This window comes from Ursus americanus, chromosome 8, assembly GCF_024610735.1.
Source record: "Ursus americanus isolate L20-20 chromosome 8, mUrsAme1.1.p, whole genome shotgun sequence".
NCBI classification, from domain to species: domain Eukaryota; kingdom Metazoa; phylum Chordata; class Mammalia; order Carnivora; family Ursidae; genus Ursus; species Ursus americanus.
In genome coordinates this window covers 17699421-17720923 of record NC_142134.1, presented here as the reverse complement: position 1 = coordinate 17720923, position 21503 = coordinate 17699421, and the positions used below count along the sequence as shown (strand labels likewise).

The window sequence follows — 21503 nt, the reverse complement described above, 5'->3', positions numbered from 1 at the left end:
TTTTGACTTCTTCTTTGCCGATTTGAATACCTTTGATCCCTTTTTGTTGTCTGATTGCTGTTGCAAGGACTTCTAGTACTATGTTGAATAATAGTGGCGAGAGTGGGCATCCTTGTCGTGTTCCTGATCTTAAGGGAAAGGCTTCCAGCTTTTCCCCATTGAGAATAATATTTGCAGTAGGCTTTTCATAGATGGCTTTTATGAGATTGAGAAATGTACCTTCTATTCCTACACTCTGAAGGGTTTTAATCAGGAAAGGATGCTGTATTTTGTCAAATGCTTTTTCGGCATCAATTGAGAGGATCATATGGTTCTTGAGTCTTTTCTTGTTGATATGATGTATCACGCTGATTGATTTGCGAATATTGAACCACGCTTGCATCCCAGGTATGAATCCCACTTGATCGTGGTGGATAATCCTTTTAATGAACTGTTGGATTCTATTAGCAAGTATCTTGTTGAGGATTTTGGCGTCCATATTCATTAGGGAAATCGGTCTGTAATTCTCCTTTTTGAGGGGGTCTTTGCCTGGTTTGGGGATCAAGGTAATATTGGCCTCATAGAATGAGTTTGGTAGCTTTCCTTCTGTTTCTATTTTTTGAAATAGCTTTAGGAGAATAGGTATTATTTCCTCTTTGAATGTTTGGTAGAATTCCCCAGGAAAACCATCCGGGCCTGGAGTTTTGTTATTTGGAAGGTTGTTTATCACTGACTCAATTTCTTCATAATTAATTGGCCTGTTTAAGAAATCAATTTCTTCCTTTTTCAATCTTGGTAGTTTATAGGTTTCCAGGAAGGATTCCATCTCTTCCAGATTGCTTAGTTTATTGGCATATAGCTGTTGATAAAAATTTCTAATAATCCTTCCAATTTCAGTGGTGTTCGTCGTGACCTCTCCTTTTTCATTCATAATTTTAATAATCTGGGTCCTTTCTCTTTTCTTTTGGATAAGTCTTGCCAGTGGTCTGTCAATTTTATTGATTCTCTCCAAGAACCAGCTTCTAGTCCTGTTGATCTGCTCTACTGTACTTCTGGTTTCTGCTTGATTGATTTCAGCTCTAATTTTGGTCAACTGCTTCCTCGTGCGTGGATTAGGCCTGTCCCTCTGTTGCTGTTCCAGCTTCTTGAGGTGAGAATATAAAAACTGCATTTTAGATTTTTCTATTCTTTTGAGTGAGGCTTGGATGGCTATGTATTTCCCCCTTAGGACTGCCTTTGCAGTATCCCATAGGTTTTGGACTGTTGTATTTTCATTCTCATTGGTCTCCATAAATTGTTTAATTTGATTTTTGATTTCCTGGTTTATCGAGTCATTCCTGAGCAGGATGGTTCTTAGTCTCCAAGTGTTTGAGTTTCTTCCAAATTTTTCCTTGTGGTTGAGTTCCAATTTCAGAGCGTTGTGGTCTGAGAATATGCAGGGGATAATTTCAATCTTTTGGTATCGGCTGAGACCTGTTTTGTGTCCCAGAACATGGTCTATTCTTGAAAATGTTCCATGGGCATTAGAATAGAATGAGTATTCTTTGGTTCTGGGGTGTAGTGTTCTATATATATCTAAGAGGTCCAACTCGTCGAGTGTGGCATTCAAAGCCTTTGATTCTTTGCTTAGTTTTTGCCAGGGTGTTCTGTCTATTTCTGAGAGTGGAGTGTTGAGGTCCCCTACTATTAATGTATTTTTATCTATATGTCTCTTTATTCTGGTTAAGAGTTGGCTTGTGTATCTTGCTGCTCCCCTGTTGGGGGCATATATATTTATAATTGTCATATCCACTTGTTGAATACTTCCTTTAAGAATAATATAGTGCCCTTCTGCATCTCTAACTATAGTCTGTAGTTTAAAATCCAATTTATCTGATATGAGAATTGCTACCCCAGCTTTCTTTTGAGGTCCATTTGCGTGAAAGATGGTACTCCATCCCCTTACTCTCAGTCTGAATGCATCTTTGGGTTCGAAATGAGTCTCTTGAAGACAGCAAATGGATGGGTCATTTCTTTTTATCCAATCTGCAACCCTGTGGCGTTTGAAACCAGAATTCAAACCATTAATGTTCAGGCTGAGTACTGAGAGATATGCTTTTAATTCTGCCATGTTGTCAGTAAAGTCTTTGTTTGTATTGGCTGTGACTTTCTGTTTTGTATCACTCTTGGGGCCTTTTTACTTTTATAGAACCCCCCGTAATACCTCCTGTAGGGCTGGTTTCGTGGTTACGAAATTGGCTAGTGACTGTCGATTCTGAAATGTCTTTATTTCTCCATCAATTCTGAATGACAGCCTTGCTGGATAAAGGATCCTTGGCTGCATGTTTTTCTCTGAAAGAGCTTTAAAAATGCTCCCCCAACCCTTTCTCTCATTCCAGGTCTGTGTAGACAGGTCTGATGTAATTCTGATGCCTTTGCCTTGGTACGTGAGAAATTTCTTTGCCCTGGCCGCTTTCAATACTGTTTCTTTGGATCTCATATTTGCGAATTGCACTATGACGTGACGTGGTGTAGGTCTGTCATGGTTGAGCTTGGGAGGGGTCCTCTCTGCCTCTTGGACACGAATTTTTGTTTCCCTTGCTAGATTAGGGAAGTTTTCAGCTACAATTTGTTCAAATATCTCTTCTAGACCTCTGTTTTTCTCCACCCCCTCGGGGATGCCGATGATTCTAACATTGGATCGTTTCGTTGAGTCAGTAATCTCCCGTAGCCAACATTCGTGGGCGTGGATTTTTTTAAGACCATCTTCTAATTTTATTTTTTCCTCTATTAACCCATCCTCCAATTCACTAACCCTTTCCTCCGCTTCCGTGACCCTGGCCGTCAGAGCCTCTAGTTTTGCCTGCATTTGGCTCATAGAATTTTTAATTTCTGTCAAATTCGCTCTCATTTCCGCCCTTAGGGATTGTATATTGAAGTAAGGGATTCTTAAAGTCGAGTTAGGGAAAATCCATGTAAGTCTGGTAATACTGAAACCACACAAAAAAACTTTAAGAAAGAATACATTAAATACTAACTTTATAAACATTTTCTTTGTAGGTGGAAAAACTGGTGGATCCGTGGAATTCTTACTCTAACTATGATTTCAGTGTTTTTCCTGATCATTTATATGGGATCCTTTATGCTGATGCTTCTTGTAAGTGTTTCACATTTCCCTGAGTATCTCTTGCTTTGTTTTTCAGCACTGATTTGATTGAAGTAATATGAGCCTGTCATAAAAAAGAAGGTAGTTCATGGTTTGGTAACAGCAAATTTAGTTCCCTTAAGCATCTTCTAGTTCATGAAATTACCTGGACCAATCTTTTCTGTTTGCAAAATAGCCATTCAGTGTGTTCGCTCAGCAGAGACCAAGTGTGCATAATAAATACATTTTGCCAAGCGTTGAATATTGCTAATGAGTTCACACACACACACGACTTTATCGTATAGGACTATTAGCTAGATTCTTCACTTCAAGGTACTCAGTCTAATGGCAGAGATATAGAAGTGACCATATGAGTAAATAGTATAGTACGTAAGTAGGTGAGTGCTGTGATAGAACTTGTTGGTTGAGCACAGTAAAAAAGTATCTAATCCAGCCTGAGAGAGAGAGAGAGAACAGGGAGGACTTCCAGAAGAGGTGATGCCAACGTTGAGTCCTGAAGAAGAGACTGGACAGGGGAGGGCAGTCCAAGGTGGGGACATCAGAAACCAGACGTGGAGGTAATGAGAGAATGCGGTTTGTTGGGGGTTTGCAAGCTGTGCCTTTGGAGGGTACCTAGGGATGAGACCAGAGAGGAGCAGAAGCCGTTCTGGGCGTTTGGGATTTTGTTGTGTATGGGAAGTCTTGAAGCCAAGCAGATATTTTAAGCTTTTAATTCATTCATTTAGCACATGCTTCCAGGGTGCCTGCCATGTGCCAGGCATTACCCTAATTCGGGGTATGGGATGGGGGTGCTGAGGAAAGCACACTCATCTCTTCCCTCAGGGAGTTTACTGTCTACACTTTAAAGAACTGATCAGAAACATAATTACAAACTGCAATAAGCATTTGAAAAAAAAATAAGATGCTGTGAGAGCAAGGGGGGAGACAGAAGACTTTCCAGAGGTATTCTGCCCCACCCGTGGGCTGCAGTTTGAAGCCTCAGCAGGTGAGGCGAGAGGGGGAGGAGGGGGCAGGAGGGTCACAGCAGAAGATTCCCATGTATAAAAGCCTTGATATCCAAAGACTCATGAATACTTGAAGCCCAAAGTGGTGGGAGTGGGAAGGAGAAATGCCCTTGTTTGACAGATGCATCAAGCACTTAGTGGGTGCCGAGCGTGTTTCTCAGTGCCCAGGGAGAGCCTGCTCTCAGCCAGATGCACGTGTCCCTCTTTTTTGTTGTTTCTTTTTCATCATCTGGTCTCCATTTGCTTAGTCTCTTTCGCACTCACCACTCTGATCTCTGGCTGCTCTTGCCCACTTAGATGCTTACCTGTCTGACCTGTCTGCTCCCCTCCACGCGCAGTCCTATTCACCGTGAGAAGTATGGGCGATAGGACATAGTTTTCCTTTCAGTCTGTAAAAGAATAAATAAGTTCTGAAGTGAAATTAGACACGATTGGGAAAAAAATCCCATCACCTCCTTTTTTTTTCTGCTGTTGATAAAGTTCTCTTTCTTTTTTTTATTATAATAATATTTTTTATTATATTATGTTAGTCACCATACAGTACATCCCTGCTTTTTGATGTAAAGTTCGATGATTCATTAGTTGCGTATAACACCCAGCGCGCCATGCAATACGTGCCCTCCTTACTACCCATCACCAGCCTATCCCATTCCCCCACCCCCCACCCCTCTGAAGCCCTCAGTTTGTTTCTCAGAGTCCATAGTCTCTCATGCCCATCACCTCCTAAAAGCACTTAAAGCAGCTCTTATTAGTGCCATAAAGCCCTTTCACTTTCTTTTTGTCCCCTCATTAATTTTGTACTTCCTTGGGGATATCAGGGTAACAGCAGTGAATAAGAAATCATGTTCTCTGTTCTGTTAGTTTGTTGACATGATAAAGAACTTTTTCTTACAAAGGAACAATGGAGAGTGGATAGGACAGCTTTAATGTGAGGCTGGAAGATGCTGAGCCTACAAGCCAGATAGGCTGGTGTGAGCAGTGCCCAGGTGTGAGCCCATGGAAGAGCCACTCCTAGTCGTCTCAGTGTGAACCCACGGAGGCCGATGAGTGCCAGCGACCACCACCTGCCTCAGAATTTGGGCCTTTCAGGAGTGAGTGTGTGCAGAGCACTTTTCAGTGCTGTGTGCTGAGTGGTAGGCCAGGGGGCGAAGGGATTGGGTGATAGCAGACAGCTCTGTAAGGCTTTGTGGAGGAGGGGACCTTTCAGCGGACCTGAGGGTGTATCAGGGTGGAGTGCGCACGGTGAGCAAAGGTCCGCTAGATGTGTCAGGAAAGGGCGAGCGGTGCCCTTTTCCTGGAGCACAGGGCCTTTGAACTTGGAAAAAAAATTGGGGATCAGATTATGGAGGGCCTTGCAATACTGTGTGCAGCAGTTTGGGATTTGTGAAGCACTGGGAAGCCAGTGAAAATATTGGGGACCTTTTACATTCGTATTCCCATAGAACAGGGGCATCCTCAGTACACGGACTCAGGCCGGTTTGGGGGGCTTCCTGTGAGTAAGTTCCATTGCTCTCCAAACTAAACTGTTCGGTGTGGTAACTCGGGCCAGAATTTGTGGATGAAGGCTAGTTTTTAACCACCCATTTATGAGAAAATTCAAAACACCTTTAAAGACATCCTTGTATATTTGGATTCTGATTTTCAAAAAGAGACTGATAAGCGCACACCTAACGTGCTTGGGCTTTCTTGTTCATTTTTTTTTTACTACGAAAGGAAAATACATTTTATTACAGGTTCTTCCTTTCCTCGGTGAGCTTGATCAGCGGAGAACCTTAACGATGTAGTGAAGGTAGCTTTGACCTTACTGCTCTCATTCAGGTTAATTGTACGCACGCACGCACGCACACGCACGCGCACTGTGCACATGCGTACGTACTCACGTCGTATTTGTGATACTCATGTGAAGGAGATGTGGAGGACACGCACGCACACACATGTGCACACTGTTGGTACTCAATGGATGTGTTTTAAAGTCCTATTTATACTCATATCCCTAACTAGGTCATTTATGTTTTGAGAATTATGCACCGTGTCTAGCTTGCATTTGCTCTACGATATCAGCACTCATAAATGACTAATTCAAGAGAGTCTTATTAAAAACTTATTTCTAGGGAATGATAGCTACTACTTTAAGATGGAGCTCATAATATGAGTAATAAATAATAAGATGTTCCTTAAAATAAAAGGAGCTTTTTTCCCTCAGCCTTCCACTTGTAATACTTTTTTAGTTGTTGCATTCATAGCTTACAATCATACTTTCTAAGTGATGGAGATACTACAGCATATTTTGATTTAAAGGCAGAGAGTATAAGAGGTTTCCCCCCTCATTTTCTTGGAAATTTCTATAGGTTTTAATTCACATTATGTAATTTAGTTTTAAATAGTTTTTTTTTTCTCTCACATACACGAGTTATACAAGTGTGTTAAAATTACTTTGGGAAACCTATCCCTATCATCAACTACCAAAACCCAGTTAATAGTGCTACTTAGTATATTTTCTTTTATCCCTTTTTTATGCTTTAAAAATCATAGTTGTAATGATAATGTGATTAGACTTTTGTATCCTGCTTTTTGAACTAAATATTATATCAAGTGTTTTGTGTTGTTCCACCGTCTTTACAACCATCAACATCATTAAAAAAAAAATTGTTTTAGGGACGCCTGGGTGGTTCAGTCAGTTAAGCATCTGCCTTCAGTTCAGGTCATGATCTCCGGGTCCTGGGATCCAGCCGTGGGTCAGGCTTCCTGCTCAGCAGAGTCTGCTTCTCCCGCTCCCTCTGCCCCTCCCCCCGCTTGTGCCCTCTCTCTCAAATAAAATATAAAATCTTTTAAAAGACAGAGCACGCATGTGTGCCAGGGAGCAGGGGGAGGAGTAGAGGGGGAGGGAGAGAGATTCTGAAGCACACTCCTCACTCAGCTTGGAGCCAGATGTGGGGCTCCATCCCACAACCATGAAATCATAATATGAACCAAAACCAAGAGTCGGACCCTTAACGCACTGAGCCACCCAGGCACCATCTCCCACCCGTCAACTTTAATACCTTCATGGACTTAGTGAAATGGAATGCATCATAATTATGAACTACTGTGTTATTTTCAGACATTCAGGTTATGTTCTGGTTTTTCTTTATGGTAAATAACACTATCCTGAACATATTAGAATGTAAACCTTTTTCATATGGAGGATTATTTTCTTTGAATAGATTCCCAAAGTGAAAATAGGCACTTTTATTTGGATAACTCATAGAGACCATAGTTCAAACTCAGTATATCCAAATCTGAACTTCTGTTCCATCCCCATTCTGCATAAATCTGTTTACTTTCACAGAAGCCTTCCCTGGTCTTATTCCACGTTCCCCGTTCTCCCTTAGACCCCCAGTTTCCTCAACCACCAATTCTATCTCCAGTTCTATCTCCTCGATGTCTTACTCCTTATACCATGGCCCTCTGCCACTGGCCCAGTTAAAGGTTCATCTACACTCGACCGGTGGTGGTATCTTGCTGCCTTCCTGTCTCTACCCTTGCTGCCTCTCCAGTCCGTTCTTTCCACCTCTCTTATCCCCAACACCTACATCTGATCATGGCCTTTAGTGATCAGCATGAACTTCTTTGTGTAGTGCTTCATACTGTTTGCTGTGACTCTGTGACCAGGCTTGTCTCTCTCTGCTTCTCACCCCCATCTTCATGTCTCAGCAACTCTGAACTTCTTGTAGTTCCCTAACATGCCTCATCCTCTCCTTTATTTGTGGTTCTGTACATCCCTCTCCTCTGTCCCAACCGCAGCCTAGCCCCAGCGCCTGCCACAGGTGTTCTGTCTGGCCATGCTTACATCCACGTGCCTGTTTCCACACAGTGTTGTAGCCACCTGTGCCCCCTTGACAGACTACCCCTCTCTGAAGACAGGTGTCCTGTGTTATTTCTCTGAATCCTCAGTAACTAGCAGAGTAGGTATTTACATATTGGTGGTTGTTTTTAAGGCTCTTAACATGTTTATTGGGCCAACAGAGTCCTACCGATGTGCTTTGCTACCAGTATTGATGGCCTGGAATATCAGTGTCTGTGTGATCACCCAGCCTGGAAGATACACATATATTTTAAGGATTTTAGCTCTGTTCTTTTGAATCCCCCGTTTTCTCTTGTTTTCCAGTAGCTCTGTATTGATTCTACTTGCAAACTGTAATTGACAATCATGTACATATATGTGTATGTGCTATTAAAAGTAGTTCCCCCCCCCCCAGTAAAATACCACGTATAGTGCTAATGGTTGTTCTTGAACAAATGTGTTCATTTAGCAAATAGAAATTGCATCAGTGCCTCTGGTATTTTAAAAGCCCTTGGTTCTATAAATAGCATGGCTTTGCCATTTATTTTAACATCTATCATTGTCCCCTTTCTGTGATTATTTTAAAAAATGACTTTCAACATTATATTCAAAGCTGATTTGAAAGACACTATTTGAATTTCTTCTTGTCTTTATGTTATAAAGCAGTAATGATTTTTTTCTTAAAAAAACTATTTATAGTAGTTTGGCCTAATATTTTCTTATCATGCGGCTGGGGGACACAATTACTTTATGTGGTTGGACATGTAATAGGTATAATGGGGAAACACAACTTAAGAACATCCTGAACAGTAGCTGTGGGAAAGCTAAACTGTGGAGAGCTTAAAAAGAAATACCGAAGTATATTCTTGGGCAGAGTTTGGTAAGCTTCTTAAGTAAAGAAGCAGGTAAAAATATTTTAGGCTTTAAGGAAGCATGTATCTCTTTGTCACATCATGTTTGGGTTTTGTATGAAAAATATAAAATCCATTCTTCGCTCCAGAGCTGTACAAAACCAAGCCCTTGGGTATACTCTCTAGAGGCTGAAATAGTTCGTCTGCTATATTCACAAAGATTTTAATCTCTCGGTTCATGACAATAAGTGTTCAACTTGTCACTTGCTCTTTGAGTGTTGGAATTGTCTTAAGCCAAGCACTGGATATGATGCTACATCCTCAGGGATTACCTAAACTCAGGTTGGTGGATACAGCAGTTGGAAGGACTACGAAGTATAAATAGACCATCAAAAAAGGATTCATAAATATTAACCCATTTATTATGAATGTACACAGGACACTGTGCAGACGAAACTGCATAGAATCAATTGGCTGGCCGAAGTGGCTGCAGATGTGGGAGGCTGTTTTCTGATTTGCCAGCGTAGCCCCACTTGGATTGATGAGAGCTGTGTGCAGCTGGCTATGTGAGAGTTGGCACAGCTGGAAGAATGAAGAGACCATGCCCAAACCCTGCTGGGTGGCAGGGGAAAGATGTTTTAATCATTTGTTCTGCCAGTATCTCTATCCTTGGAAAGCATACTAGGATGTATGATTAAAAATAAATATTTATAAGCAAACTTGCACATATGATTGTTTTCCTACGGTAACTCAAAAAATAAAATGGACGAAAAGATCATCCATCTTAAGAAGGATGAACTCAGAAAATGACGTAGTAATGAGGGATAAAGCCTAGTCTGTGACCAACCAGACTGTATCCCTCAAACTTTAAGCTACAGTGCTCCCTCCTACCCCAGGAAGGGGCTCTCACTTTTTGGATAAAACATTGATTTGCTTACCCCTTTGAAATATCACTTGATATTTGAGTATCATTCAAATAGCATTGACTATTCAGTTTTTGCAACTGACATTCAGAATAATTAAAAATGGGTAGGCTAAAGATTTTTAAAATACTTATGATAACAAATTGCATATTAAATGATGAAGCACAAATGTAAACACTAAGAGATGTATGTTAATGTGTTCTCTTGGTTTCAGGTTCTAGGCATCCAAGTGAAATGCTTCCATGAAATTATCACTATAGGTTATAGAGTCTATCGCTCTTATGACCTGCCGTGGTTTAGAACATTAAGCTGGTAAGTAATTTAAAACTGTTTCAGGTAAGAAACTAGGGCTCTTTTCTGAAGTTTGTAAAGGAAGCACCCTGATCAGTCAGTATCACACAGGTGACCGTGTAGATTGATTTTTGGAGGAAGATAAATAAAAAGAATGTAATTGGATTTTGAAAAGAAGACAATCACCTTAAAGTCTCCCATCCCAACACAAATATTTTCATAGCTCATCTTTCAGTCTTTGCAGAGATACTTTATATCTGTATATACTCATATATTCACTATTGTCCTCTTTAAAAAAACATTATATTGGGCACATTTTTATATCCTTTATAATTACAGTTTTAACAAAGTTTCATTTTGTAAAATGTTAGAAATATGTGTGATCTTTTGCTTTATTTTGCCTCGGTTGACATGAGACCACACACAAAATCAGATTATCTCTACAAAGAGTGAAAGATGAGATATGAACATGGTTGTGGGTATTCTGTTCTGTTTCTTGAGTGATCAGCGGTTTGTTGAAGGGGAGGAAAGCGCAGGGTGAGTATCTGTCTCCCCCCTACCCTCCCTGGCCTGTCCCTGTAGGCCTTGGGGGCTGGGCAGGGCAGTGAGAGGAGAGATGAGACTCCTACCTTTGTTGTTCTGGTTTGATCTCTGTTCAGGCCCTGGGCCCCATGACAGGCTACACGGAGGGTAGTCGGAGGGAAGAGTAAGACTCTCTGAGGGGGCCATGTAAGGCAGCCTCGTAAATAGCACTGGTAATTACCAGCCCATGGAATATTGTGTGGGTACAAATGCATGTAAAAATTAGTAAAAAAAAAAAAAAAAAAAAAGTTATGTGATTTTATTATTTCAAGTTTTATGTATCTTCTTACAACTTTTCAGGTGTAATTCTTAAGTTATCAAGACCTTGACCGGGAAACATGACAATGTGACTGTTCATAATTGACCTAACTGGCCATGCCTTTGAGTATAGTTATTCGATTAGTATCAGCCAGAGGGGCCAGTGTCTTAAGAAAACAAATGTATCACCTTTGGGGTTTAGAGTGGTCCAAAAATAGTTTCTTGGTTTTGGTGATAGCTAATTTTTCCTTATAGCAGGTTTTTCCACGAAGGGCAAAATTATGGGGAATGTTAGATAGAGTAAGCAGTTGGAGAGTAATTAAATGCTAACCCATGCAGGATTGATAGATTCTAAGTGTAGGGGGGAAAAGGCAGGTTGGGATGGGCTCCAGTGATTGTAGAAGTCTTTGTGGAGAAGGTGAGAAACAAACCAGCACTTGAACTAAAGACAAGTTTTGGATAGAGAGGAGTGTTCTGCCTTGGCGAAGCTGCACCCGTCAGGTTCTGGACAGGGGACCGCCGAGGCACGTGCCGCAGATGGAGAGATGTTCCTGGCTCTCCTGAGCACGATAGTGGGCAAAAAGTTGGGCTGGTGGGCGAGAGGGGGCCTTGATAGCCTTACAGAGGGGTCAAAGACAGATTCCATTGTAGGAGAATAGAAAAGGGTAATGCAGCTGATAGAAATGAGAATACTTTACTTTGAAAACAGTGGAGTCTGATTCCATCCATGACAACTCAAAGGGAAATCGCTCCTTTCCTCCACTGCTCTCCTGGCCACCTGGGACTCTGCCCTTCAAAGAATGAGCACAGAGGAACTCTGAGGCAGTATTTCTCAGCCTTTTTTCCTGACTCACACAAGCTGCCATCAAAGAAATGTCGTGGGTTCAACCTTTCCCTTGGCGGAAAGGGCATACCAGAGCTGGGCGGGGGGGGGGGGGGGAGGCAGGTGATTTACACAGTTTTAAGAAGTTTCTCTCAGAGATGTTTACCTGCTGCTTGCTCCCACCCCCCACCATTACGTCTTAAGCATTACTGTGCCACTGGAGTCCATCTGGAACATGGAGGAGAGGGAGAAAGACACCAATATGCACAGGGCAGTGAGGAGAGAGGTCAGAGGTTGAATTACCTCTTCCTGCTTTCCCTGTTGATCTTCCTCAGGGCAGGTGGGAATTTGGCAAGGATCTCCACTATTAACAAGCTTTAGAGCTGTGAGTAGTTGGGAGCGAATTTTCATTATAAACAGTACTGAATGTGTGTGTGTGTGTGTGTGTGTGTGTAGTATTTTTTACATTGTTTCCCAATTATCTGTCTCTGGCATTAAACTTTGACCTAAGTAAAAAAAAAAAAAAAAAAGAAGAAGAAAGAAAAGAAAGCAAAAAGAAAGATTTTGACCTAAGTACAGGCATGAGCTATATTCAGTAAATTTTTGTTGACTGATACATTTGAAATTAAGTTCAAAAGCAGAAAACGTGTTTTGATGGAATATCCTGAACGTGTCTTTTGAATTTGGTTTTTGATCTTTGTGTCATCAAAATGTAAAGAATAGTTTCGTTGAGTCTGAGAGGGAAAAAGGCTTCAAGTATAAAAAAGCTAATTGTTTTTAAATTATAGGTACTTTCTACTGTGTGTAAACTACTTCTTCTACGGAGAGACTGTAGCTGATTATTTTGCTACATTTGTTCAAAGAGAAGAGCAACTTCAGTTCCTCATTCGCTACCATAGATTTATATCATTTGCCCTCTATCTGGCAGGTAAGGAAAATAGTATTGATACATAGCTAGTATATTTTACATCTTTATTTTTACTTACATGATTTAAATTCATAACACCCTTCATCTGTTACAGTTTAACCCAGCTTCTCTTTTTAATTGTCCCATATATAAAGGTGTTTCTCTCATTGTGGTTTTAAACTGCAGTTACTCCCTAATGTGACTAATAAAAGTACATACTTGTTTAATAGTCCACAGCTTTCAAATTTTCTTTGGAAACTGTAGTAAAGAAACTTTTAAATATATGGATTGATTGTTAACCAAGTATAATTTACAAAGAAATTTTTGCATATATATTGTTTTATTTGTACCTAGAAAATAGTGTTCCTATAGCCTCAATCAGGATATTTAGTTTTACTGACATGGTTTATTATATATTCTTTGTATACATTTATATATATATATAAACTTATATAAATATATATACATATTTGTTTATAGTATACTTTATCATCTGTTTTTATGATTTCATTTTTAAAGATTGTATTTATTTTAGAGAGGGAGAGAGAGAGGGAGCGAGCAGGGGGAGGGACAGAGGGAGAGGGAGGGAGAGAATCTCAAGCAGACTCCCCACTGAGTGTGGAGCCCAACTCAAGGCTTGATCTCAGGATCCTGAGATCGTGACCTGAGCCGAAATCAAGAATCGGACACTTAACTGTCTGAGCCACCCAGGTGCCCCCACTATTTTTCATTTTAAAGGAGGATATGAACTTTGAGTTTTTACTTTAGCTCTTAATTGTTACTGTTTTAGATCCTAAGAGTTTTTCAATAAATAAATTCTTCTCCGTACAATTTTGGGGAAACTGAGCATGATATGGGTGACTCTTTTCCATTTCTCATTAAACTAGAAATACGCAGAGTGTATGGGAAGTACGTCAGGTCCTCTAGAATTATGTCGTTTTATTCAGTTGTTGTGTTCTTCATGGTGCTTCTGCTTTAATAAAGCCTTCTTCAGATCCTGGTCTCGATTTTGTTTCTGAATCTAGGAAGTCAGAAAGTGAAATACAGTCTGAAATGATAATAGTAATTTTCAGAGAATTATTTTTGGGGGTAGGGGGAATCTGTATTTTCTAAAGAGTTTTCCTCTTTTTACATTCAGGATTTTTTGTGTGTTTAGTCCAGTTTTCTGAGTTTGCTACAATATTTTTAAAAATTATTACTAAGGCATCTAAAGAAAGTATATTCTTGGGAAAAGACTGAAAGGTATTTCTATTCTTTGAAGGTCACAAGAAATTACTCATTTTAGGTAGTCATTCAGTTTTAAATTTGAATCATTTTAGAAGAATCATAGATTAATGATGACTGATAACAGCTAAAATTTGGAGAGAAAAACACGACACTAATTCTGTTTTTATCAAAGTACATTTGTGACATTTTTTTTTCTTGGTAGAAACTTTGAGTGGTTTACCACACTTACCAAGCTAACAGGTTTGATTTGCATTGTTAAATGTAAGGTAGATTTGGGGATGGATTGTTACTGTTACAAGAGAGAAGAATACAGTGCCTTCCCATTTATGTATAGACTGGCAAGACTGTATTGGTATTTTGAATTTTAAAAACAATTTTTAGCAAGAAAAGTGCCTATAATGGCTCCTGCTACTGAACCCAACAATTTTACATTATTTCATACGACCATTCTTGGAATTGCTGAATAACAGCATTAGGATTAGTGAAAATATAAATCATTGTAGCATTAATACATGTCCACTTAAAAAATCAGTTTTAAAACAAAATGTAAACAACAACCTGCACCTCACCACTTACAGATTTTTTCCCATTTTTTAATCAATATGCTCATTTCTTAATTTATATTAGGCGTTACCTGTTGACTTCCTATTATAACTTTGTCTCTTCTCCACAGTTTGTTATTGTCGTTGTTGACATTGTTAAACAGATACCTAAAACATCACTTCCTGGAGCACGAAATAGTATCTGTGATTGCATTTCTGTTCTTACACAACTTTTTGCTTTTTCTGAACTTAGTAACTGCTTCACCTTCTCCTTTCCACATCCATAAATTTCCATGTAGGAATCCTTCTTTTCTCTTCTGGGTCTATTCAAATGTGTATTGGTCGTTTTTTCCAATGTTCACAAAAATCAGTATATCAGTTTCTTTTTTACCTTGAGACCTCTGTCCTAGAAACTCTGTAGCCCTGTCACATTTGGACTGTCTGCTTGTAGCCCAGTGCCTCAGTGTCCTCCTGATTTGGCCACCTCGTTTCTTCTATCCCGCATCTTCCATTTCTGGGTCGACATCCTTGTTTTGTGGAAGCATGGCCTCCAGTAGTTTCCTGTGAAATGTGCTTGGAAGGTAAATGTTGTGTGTTCATACATTTCTAAAAATATTCTCACAGTTGACTGCTTTGGCTAGGGCTTGCAATCATTATTAGTAGACTTTTACTTAGTACTCCAGTGTGGGAGCCTAGGCCCTACCTGGCCTTCCAATGAGTCTTTTCTGTTCAGTTTTCTCTAGAAAATACTACTAGTCCCTGTTTTCTCAGCTCTGCTAAAAGTTATCCTGTTCTCCAGCTTCCAGTTTTGCAGCCATGTCTCTTCTGTTTTCCTTGACATTTCTTCAGTTTTTTTCACTCTGTGAGTTTTCACCTTAATTTCTTTCTTTCTCTTTTTTTTCAAGTAGTCTCCACACCCGGCCTGGGACTTGAACTCACAGCCCCAAGATCAAGATTCACATGCACTACCGACTGAGCCAGCCAGGCATCCCCTTAATTTCATTTAACGTGAATTTAGTGGACTGCCGGGATTGAATAGAATGAATGCATGTGATCAACCTGCATTTGAAGGCGGAAATCCTTAACTAGTTTTGCTGTTTTTTCCTTGGCTTAAAACAGTGTATTCTGTTTCTCTCCTGATCCCGTGGATTGGCTTGGCTTCACCGGGCAGCTCTGACTTAGGGCCTCTCTTACGACTGCGGTCGGACGGAGGTAGTGCTGAATGTCTGAGGTGGCTCGCTCATGGCCGCAGCCCGTGCTGGCTGCTGGCTCCAACAGCACGTCTGGCCCCTCCTTGGGGCTTGGATGTCTTAGAGCACCAGGGCTGGTTCTGAACAGAAGTGTGCCAAAAGCCAAGTGCTTCAACAGTCCTTAGGTGGGTTGTGTTTTTTTGTTTTAACTAGATTTTAAAAACAAACATCTCATACATGCCCATAGTAGAAATTTGGACTAAAATGGAGTATTCAGTGAAATCCCCCACCTGCCTCAGAGCTTTATTTATAATCTCCAGGGCCTGGCCACTACTATTGCAGAAAGTTTGAGTATTCAAGCTTATATATTTATATCTTCTCCACCCTCATTTTTTAAAAATATAGAATAAAAATATACAGAATTTTATTAAAAATGAGAACGGACTATTCTGTATCTGTTTTTTCCCCACTTAATGCCGTTTATGGATGGTTTTATATCAGCACATCTAAAGCTCATTTTTTCATAGCTGCAGTTACCTCTTTATTGATTTGAGTATAGCAATACTGGAGGTAGAATGTGAGGAAATAAGGTGACTGCTATTTCCTTTTCTTACTTTCCCTTTGGGATTTGCTGCAACGAATATTTGAGAATAACTTCCCCATTGAGTGGGTAAAGACAATGGAATTTATTTTCTTTGTTTTATTTTACATGTGATGTATGCGCTAATTTTTAGGAATTGTTTGCTTCATACACTAAACTTTCTGACTCTGTTTTTCCAAAGTAAAATCAATATTTCTTCTTTTTTTCTGACTAATTTCTGCCATAGAAATAGCTTACCACTTGGTATTTTTGGCTATTGGAATCATAAATGCTCATTCCCAGTCATCCCCATGTCATTTTTAAGCAAACATATGAGTGCTTTCCAAATGCTAGGTACCATGAGTGGTGTTGAGGACAGAGAGGGAAACAAGGGTGATAGCATGCCTTCCAGGGTCTTGGAACTGGTGGGACATGAGTTCCCTCGTGCACTGCTGAAATGTGAACAAGGACCTGTAAGTACATGCAGGGTCAGGAGGACTCTGCTCTGTTGGAGACCATAGAAGGCCTTGGAAAGGGGTGGTAGGTGTCACGAAAAGTTAAGAACAAGCAGGATTTGCTAGGTGGATGGTGGGAAGGGGCATTCCACACAGAGGAAGCAGCTGTGCAAGCCTCGGAAATGAGAGAGGATTCCATGTTCAGGGCTGGGAGCACGCACTAAAGCTTGGAAAGGGGGCAGGAGCACATCTTGAGAAGCCTTACGTGTCATGGGAAGGGTTTGGATTTTATCCCTAAGAAACTGCGGGGGGATTTTGAGTTAAGAGATGGTATAACTAGATCTGTAGTGAAGTGAAGGATGAGTTGGGAGATGAGCAGACAGGAAGCTGCTGCTGTAGCTTATGCTAAATACGAGGAGGGCCTGAGCCACTGAGGTTTGTATTTAATGCTAAGAGGGTGGGTTATACATTAAAAACTAAAGATATTGTGGGTTGATCTTAGAAACCAGCTGCTCTTTATGACAGTCTATGAAAAATTGCTTTTGTGTCCCACATTATTGGCTTAAAATGTACTTTTTGTTGAGATAATCATGTATTTACATGTAGTTGTAGGAACTGCCAAAGGGTATCCCTTATGCACTTGCCCAGTTTCCAGCAATGGTGATATTTTGCAGAACCACAGTACAGTATCACACCAGGCTATTGGCACGATTAGAGTCCTGCGAACGTAGTTTCCTGACGCAAGCTTCCTAGGAGCTACTGGGTTAAATGATGGAGCATCTAATAGAAAGCATGCATAGTATTTTGTATCTGTTATCATTTTACATGTGGCCTAAATGTGGTCCTGTGACCATAAACAACCTTCGTCGTGTCTTTTATTTTTTTAATACCCAGCGCCTCGTGCCAGGCCTGGCATTTAGGTTCCCAGTACGTACTTGTCAGATGAACGGGCGAGAGGCTGAGAACACGCACATTCACACACAGTGCTTCTCAGAGATACTTTCCCAGCTTCAGTGTTTTGTTTGCTGAGTCTTGAGGCCTTACTGGTGATTCCTGAAGTGGTTAACAACATTCATGGGCTTAGTCTAGCAGGTGGAATTTGACTTTAGAACAGGAGTGAGGACAAAGTGTGCTGTGTTGACACATGTATACCTTTCTCCCAAATTACGCTGTGAAAATCTTTGGAATTGTTTTGTAAAACAATATTCAAAGAGTCCTGTCAGAATTTTAGTTCTGCAGTGGTCAGGTGACTTTTGGAAGGTGTAGGTCTTAGCAGATTTAAACAGCAGAGACAGCCCAAGCTATTTCATTGATACAGAATTTTATTTTATTTTTTTTAAAGATTTTATTTATTTATTCGACAGAGATAGAGACAGCCAGCGAGAGAGGGAACACAAGCAGGGGGAGTAGGAGAGGAAGAAGCAGGCTCCTAGCAGAGGAGCCTGATGTGGGGCTCGATCCCATAACGCCGGGATCACGCCCTGAGCCGAAGGCAGATGCTCAACCGCTGTGCCACCCAGGCGCCCCCGATACAGAATTTTATTAAAATAGAATGTAGTTTATCTCCAGGTCTGACCCCCTCACCATGGCCCATGAGACTAAATGACTTGTCTAATATCATACAGAAAGCCTCACTGACAAAGACCCAGAAAGTCATTCTGACATTTAGATAATTTTGTTGTAAAATGAATTTGCCTGATGGCGAAGAGAAAATCAATGAGACTGAAAATAATAAGGCAAACATTTTCTCTAGAGTCTAGATACGTTTTTAAAAGATCTTGGTGATTTGGACTTGAGGCTCTTTGAACCAGAGCAGCCATGTAATTACAAATGAGTAGTGTTGAGTGAATAAGCTTAAGATGTGTGACTCTTAATATCATCACCTTACCATCTCTTTAGCTGACCAGTGATATGCATGTTAGTGTGTATGCATGGCTATTTTGATTTTTGTTAAAAACCCTTAAGGTGGGACACCTGGGTGGCTCAGTTGGTTAAGCATCTGCCTTTGGCTAAGGTCATGATCTCAGGGTCCTGGGATCGAGTCCCACACTGGGCTCTTGTTCAGTGGGGAGCCTGCTTCTCCCTCTCCCTCTGCCTGCCACTCCCCCTGCTTGTGCTCTCTGACAAATAAATAAAATCCTTAGAAAAAATAAAAAATAAAACCATTAAGGAGAAGGTATGACTTGAATACTTTGAATTTGAGAAAATCAGTGGATATATAAAATTAAATTTAGCTAAAATTAATTCATAATTAAGAATTTTTTCCCCAAACATCCTGGATATTATCTCAAAGGATATTGATGAAATCTTTAGGAAGATGTTACAAATAACTGTTCACAGAGGACTGTACCTCCAGAACCACTTAGTTTTGGAGTGAAGACTATTAGAATCTGTGCACTATGCCAATGTTGTTCTACACTTTATTATTTAAAAAAATTTTCTTTATTATGTTCAGTTAGCCAGCATATAGTACATCATTAGTTTTTGATGTAGTGTTCAATGATTCATCAGTTGCGTGTAACACCCAGTGCTCATCACCACACATGCCCTCCTTAATACCCATCACCTGGCTACCCCATCCCCCCCAAGCACCTCCCTTCTGTAACCCTCAGTTTGGTTCCCAGAGTCTAGAGTCTTTCATGGTTGGTCTCCTTCTCTGATTTCTTCCCATTCAGTTTTCCCTCCCTTCCCCTGTGGTCCTCTGCGCTATTCCTTATGTTCCACATATGAGTGAAATCATATGATAATTGTCTTTCTCTGCTTGACTTATTTCACTTAGCATAATACTCCCTCCAGTTCCATCCATGTGGATGCAAATGGTGGGTATTCATCCTTTCTGATGGCTGAGTAATATTCCATTGTATATATGGACCACATCTTCTTTATCCATTCATCTGTCGAAGGGCATCTCAGCTCCTTCCATAGTTTGGTTATTGTGTACATTGCTGCTATGAACATTGGGGTACATGTGCCCTTTCTTGTCACTATGTCTGTATCTTTGGGGTAAATATCCAGTAGGGCAGTTGCTGCATCGTAGGGTAGCTCTGTTTTCAACTTTTTGAGGAATCTCCATATTGTTTTTCCAGAATGGCTGCACCAGCTTGCATTCCCACCAAGAGTGTAGGAGGGTCCCCCTTTGTCTGCATTCTTGCCAACATCTGTTGTTCCCTATCCTGTTAATTTTAGCCATTCTGACTGATGTGAGGTATATCTCATTGTGGTTTTGATTTGTATTTCCCTGATGCTGAGCGATATTGAACATTTTTTCATGTGTCTGTTGACCATTTGGATGTCTTCTTTGGCGAAATGTCTGTTCATGTCTTTTGCCCATTTCTTGATTGGATTATTTGTTCTTTAGACATTGACTAAGTTCTTTACAGATTTTGGATACTAGCCCTTTATCTGCTAGGACATTTGTAAATATCTTCTCCCATTCTGTCAGTTGTCTTTTGGTTTTGTCAACTGTTTCCTGCATTTCCCTGATGATTAGTGATGTTGAGCATCTTTTCATATTTACCTACTGTATGTCTTCTTTGGAAAAATGTGTATTCAGGTCCTCACCCATTTTTAAACTAGATTGTTTGCTTTTTTGGTGTTGAGTTATAGAAGTTCTTTATGTATTTTGGATATTCATCCCTTATTGGATATATCATTTACAAATATCTTCTCCCATTTAGTCAGTTGCCTTTTGTTTTGTTGACGGTTTCCTTTGCTGTAGAAAAGCTTTTAATTTTGAGGTATTCCCAATAGTTTATTTTAGCTTTTGTTTCCCTTGCCTTAGGAGACACATCTAGAAAAATGTTGATGTGGCTGATATCAGAAAAATTACTGCCTGTGCTCTCTTCTCAGATTTTTATGGTTTTGGGTCTCACATTTAGGTCTTAAATCCATTTTGAGTTTACTTTTGTGTATGGCGTTAAGAAGTGGTCCAGTTTCTTTTGTCTGTAGCTATCCAGTTTTTCCAACACCATTTATTGAAGAGACTGTCTTTCTCATTTTATATTCTTGCCTCCTTTGTCATAGATTAATTGACCATATAATCATGGGTTTATTTATGGGGTCTCTATTCTGTTCCATTGATCTATGTGTCTGTTTTTGTGTTTGTACCATACTGTTTTGATTACTAGAGTTTTGTGGTATATCTTGAAACCCAGGAGCCTGATATCTTCAGCTTCCTCCTTGCCCCCCAAGATTGCTTTGGCTATTTGGGATCTTTTGAGGTTCCATACAAATTATTTGTTCTAGTTCTGTGAAAAATCTTGTGGGTATTTGATAGGAATTGCATTGAATCTGTAGATTGCTTTGGGTAATATGAACAATTTAACAATACTATTATGATCCTTGAGCATGGAATATCTTTCCATTTGTTTGTGTCATCTTCAGTCTTTTTTCATTAATGTTTTTTTGTTTTCAGAGTCCAGGTCTTTCACCTCTTTCGTTAAGTTTATTCCTAGGTATTATTCTTTCTGGTGCAATTGTAAATGGTGTTGGTTTCTTAATTTCTCTTTCTGCTACCTCATTATTAGTGTGTAGAAACACTACTGATTTCTAGGTATTAATTTTGTATCCTGTAACTTTACTGAATTCATTTATTACATCTAATAGTTATTTGCTGGAGTCTTTAGAATTTTCTATGTGTCATGTCCTCATCAGTTTTAACTTTTACCAATATGGATGCCTTTTATTTTTCTTGTCTGATTGCTGTGGCTTAGACTTCCAGTACTATGTTGAGTAAAAGTGAGGAGAGTGGACATCCTTGTCTTGTTCTTAATCTTAGAGGAAAAGCTCTCAGTTTTTCATCATTGAGTATGATATTAGCTGTGGTTTGTGTGTGTGTGTGTGTGTGTGTGTGTGTGTGTGAGTGTATGTGTATAAATACATACTCTAACCTCACTTTGTTGAGAGTTTTCTTTTTTTAATCAT

General features: G+C 40.0%; 1 protein-coding gene across 1 annotated transcript in view; it reads left to right on the top strand.

The window, feature by feature from the left end:
• The window catches only part of CDS1 (CDP-diacylglycerol synthase 1), a 66484-nt gene that overhangs the window by 22907 nt on the left and 22074 nt on the right, over positions 1 to 21503 (top strand). The window contains exons 3-5 of the mRNA XM_045790934.2: positions 3019 to 3115; positions 9940 to 10037; positions 12468 to 12607. Of these exons, the coding sequence (XP_045646890.2) occupies positions 3019 to 3115; positions 9940 to 10037; positions 12468 to 12607 (335 nt within the window). The remainder of the gene's footprint in view (positions 1 to 3018; positions 3116 to 9939; positions 10038 to 12467; positions 12608 to 21503) is intronic.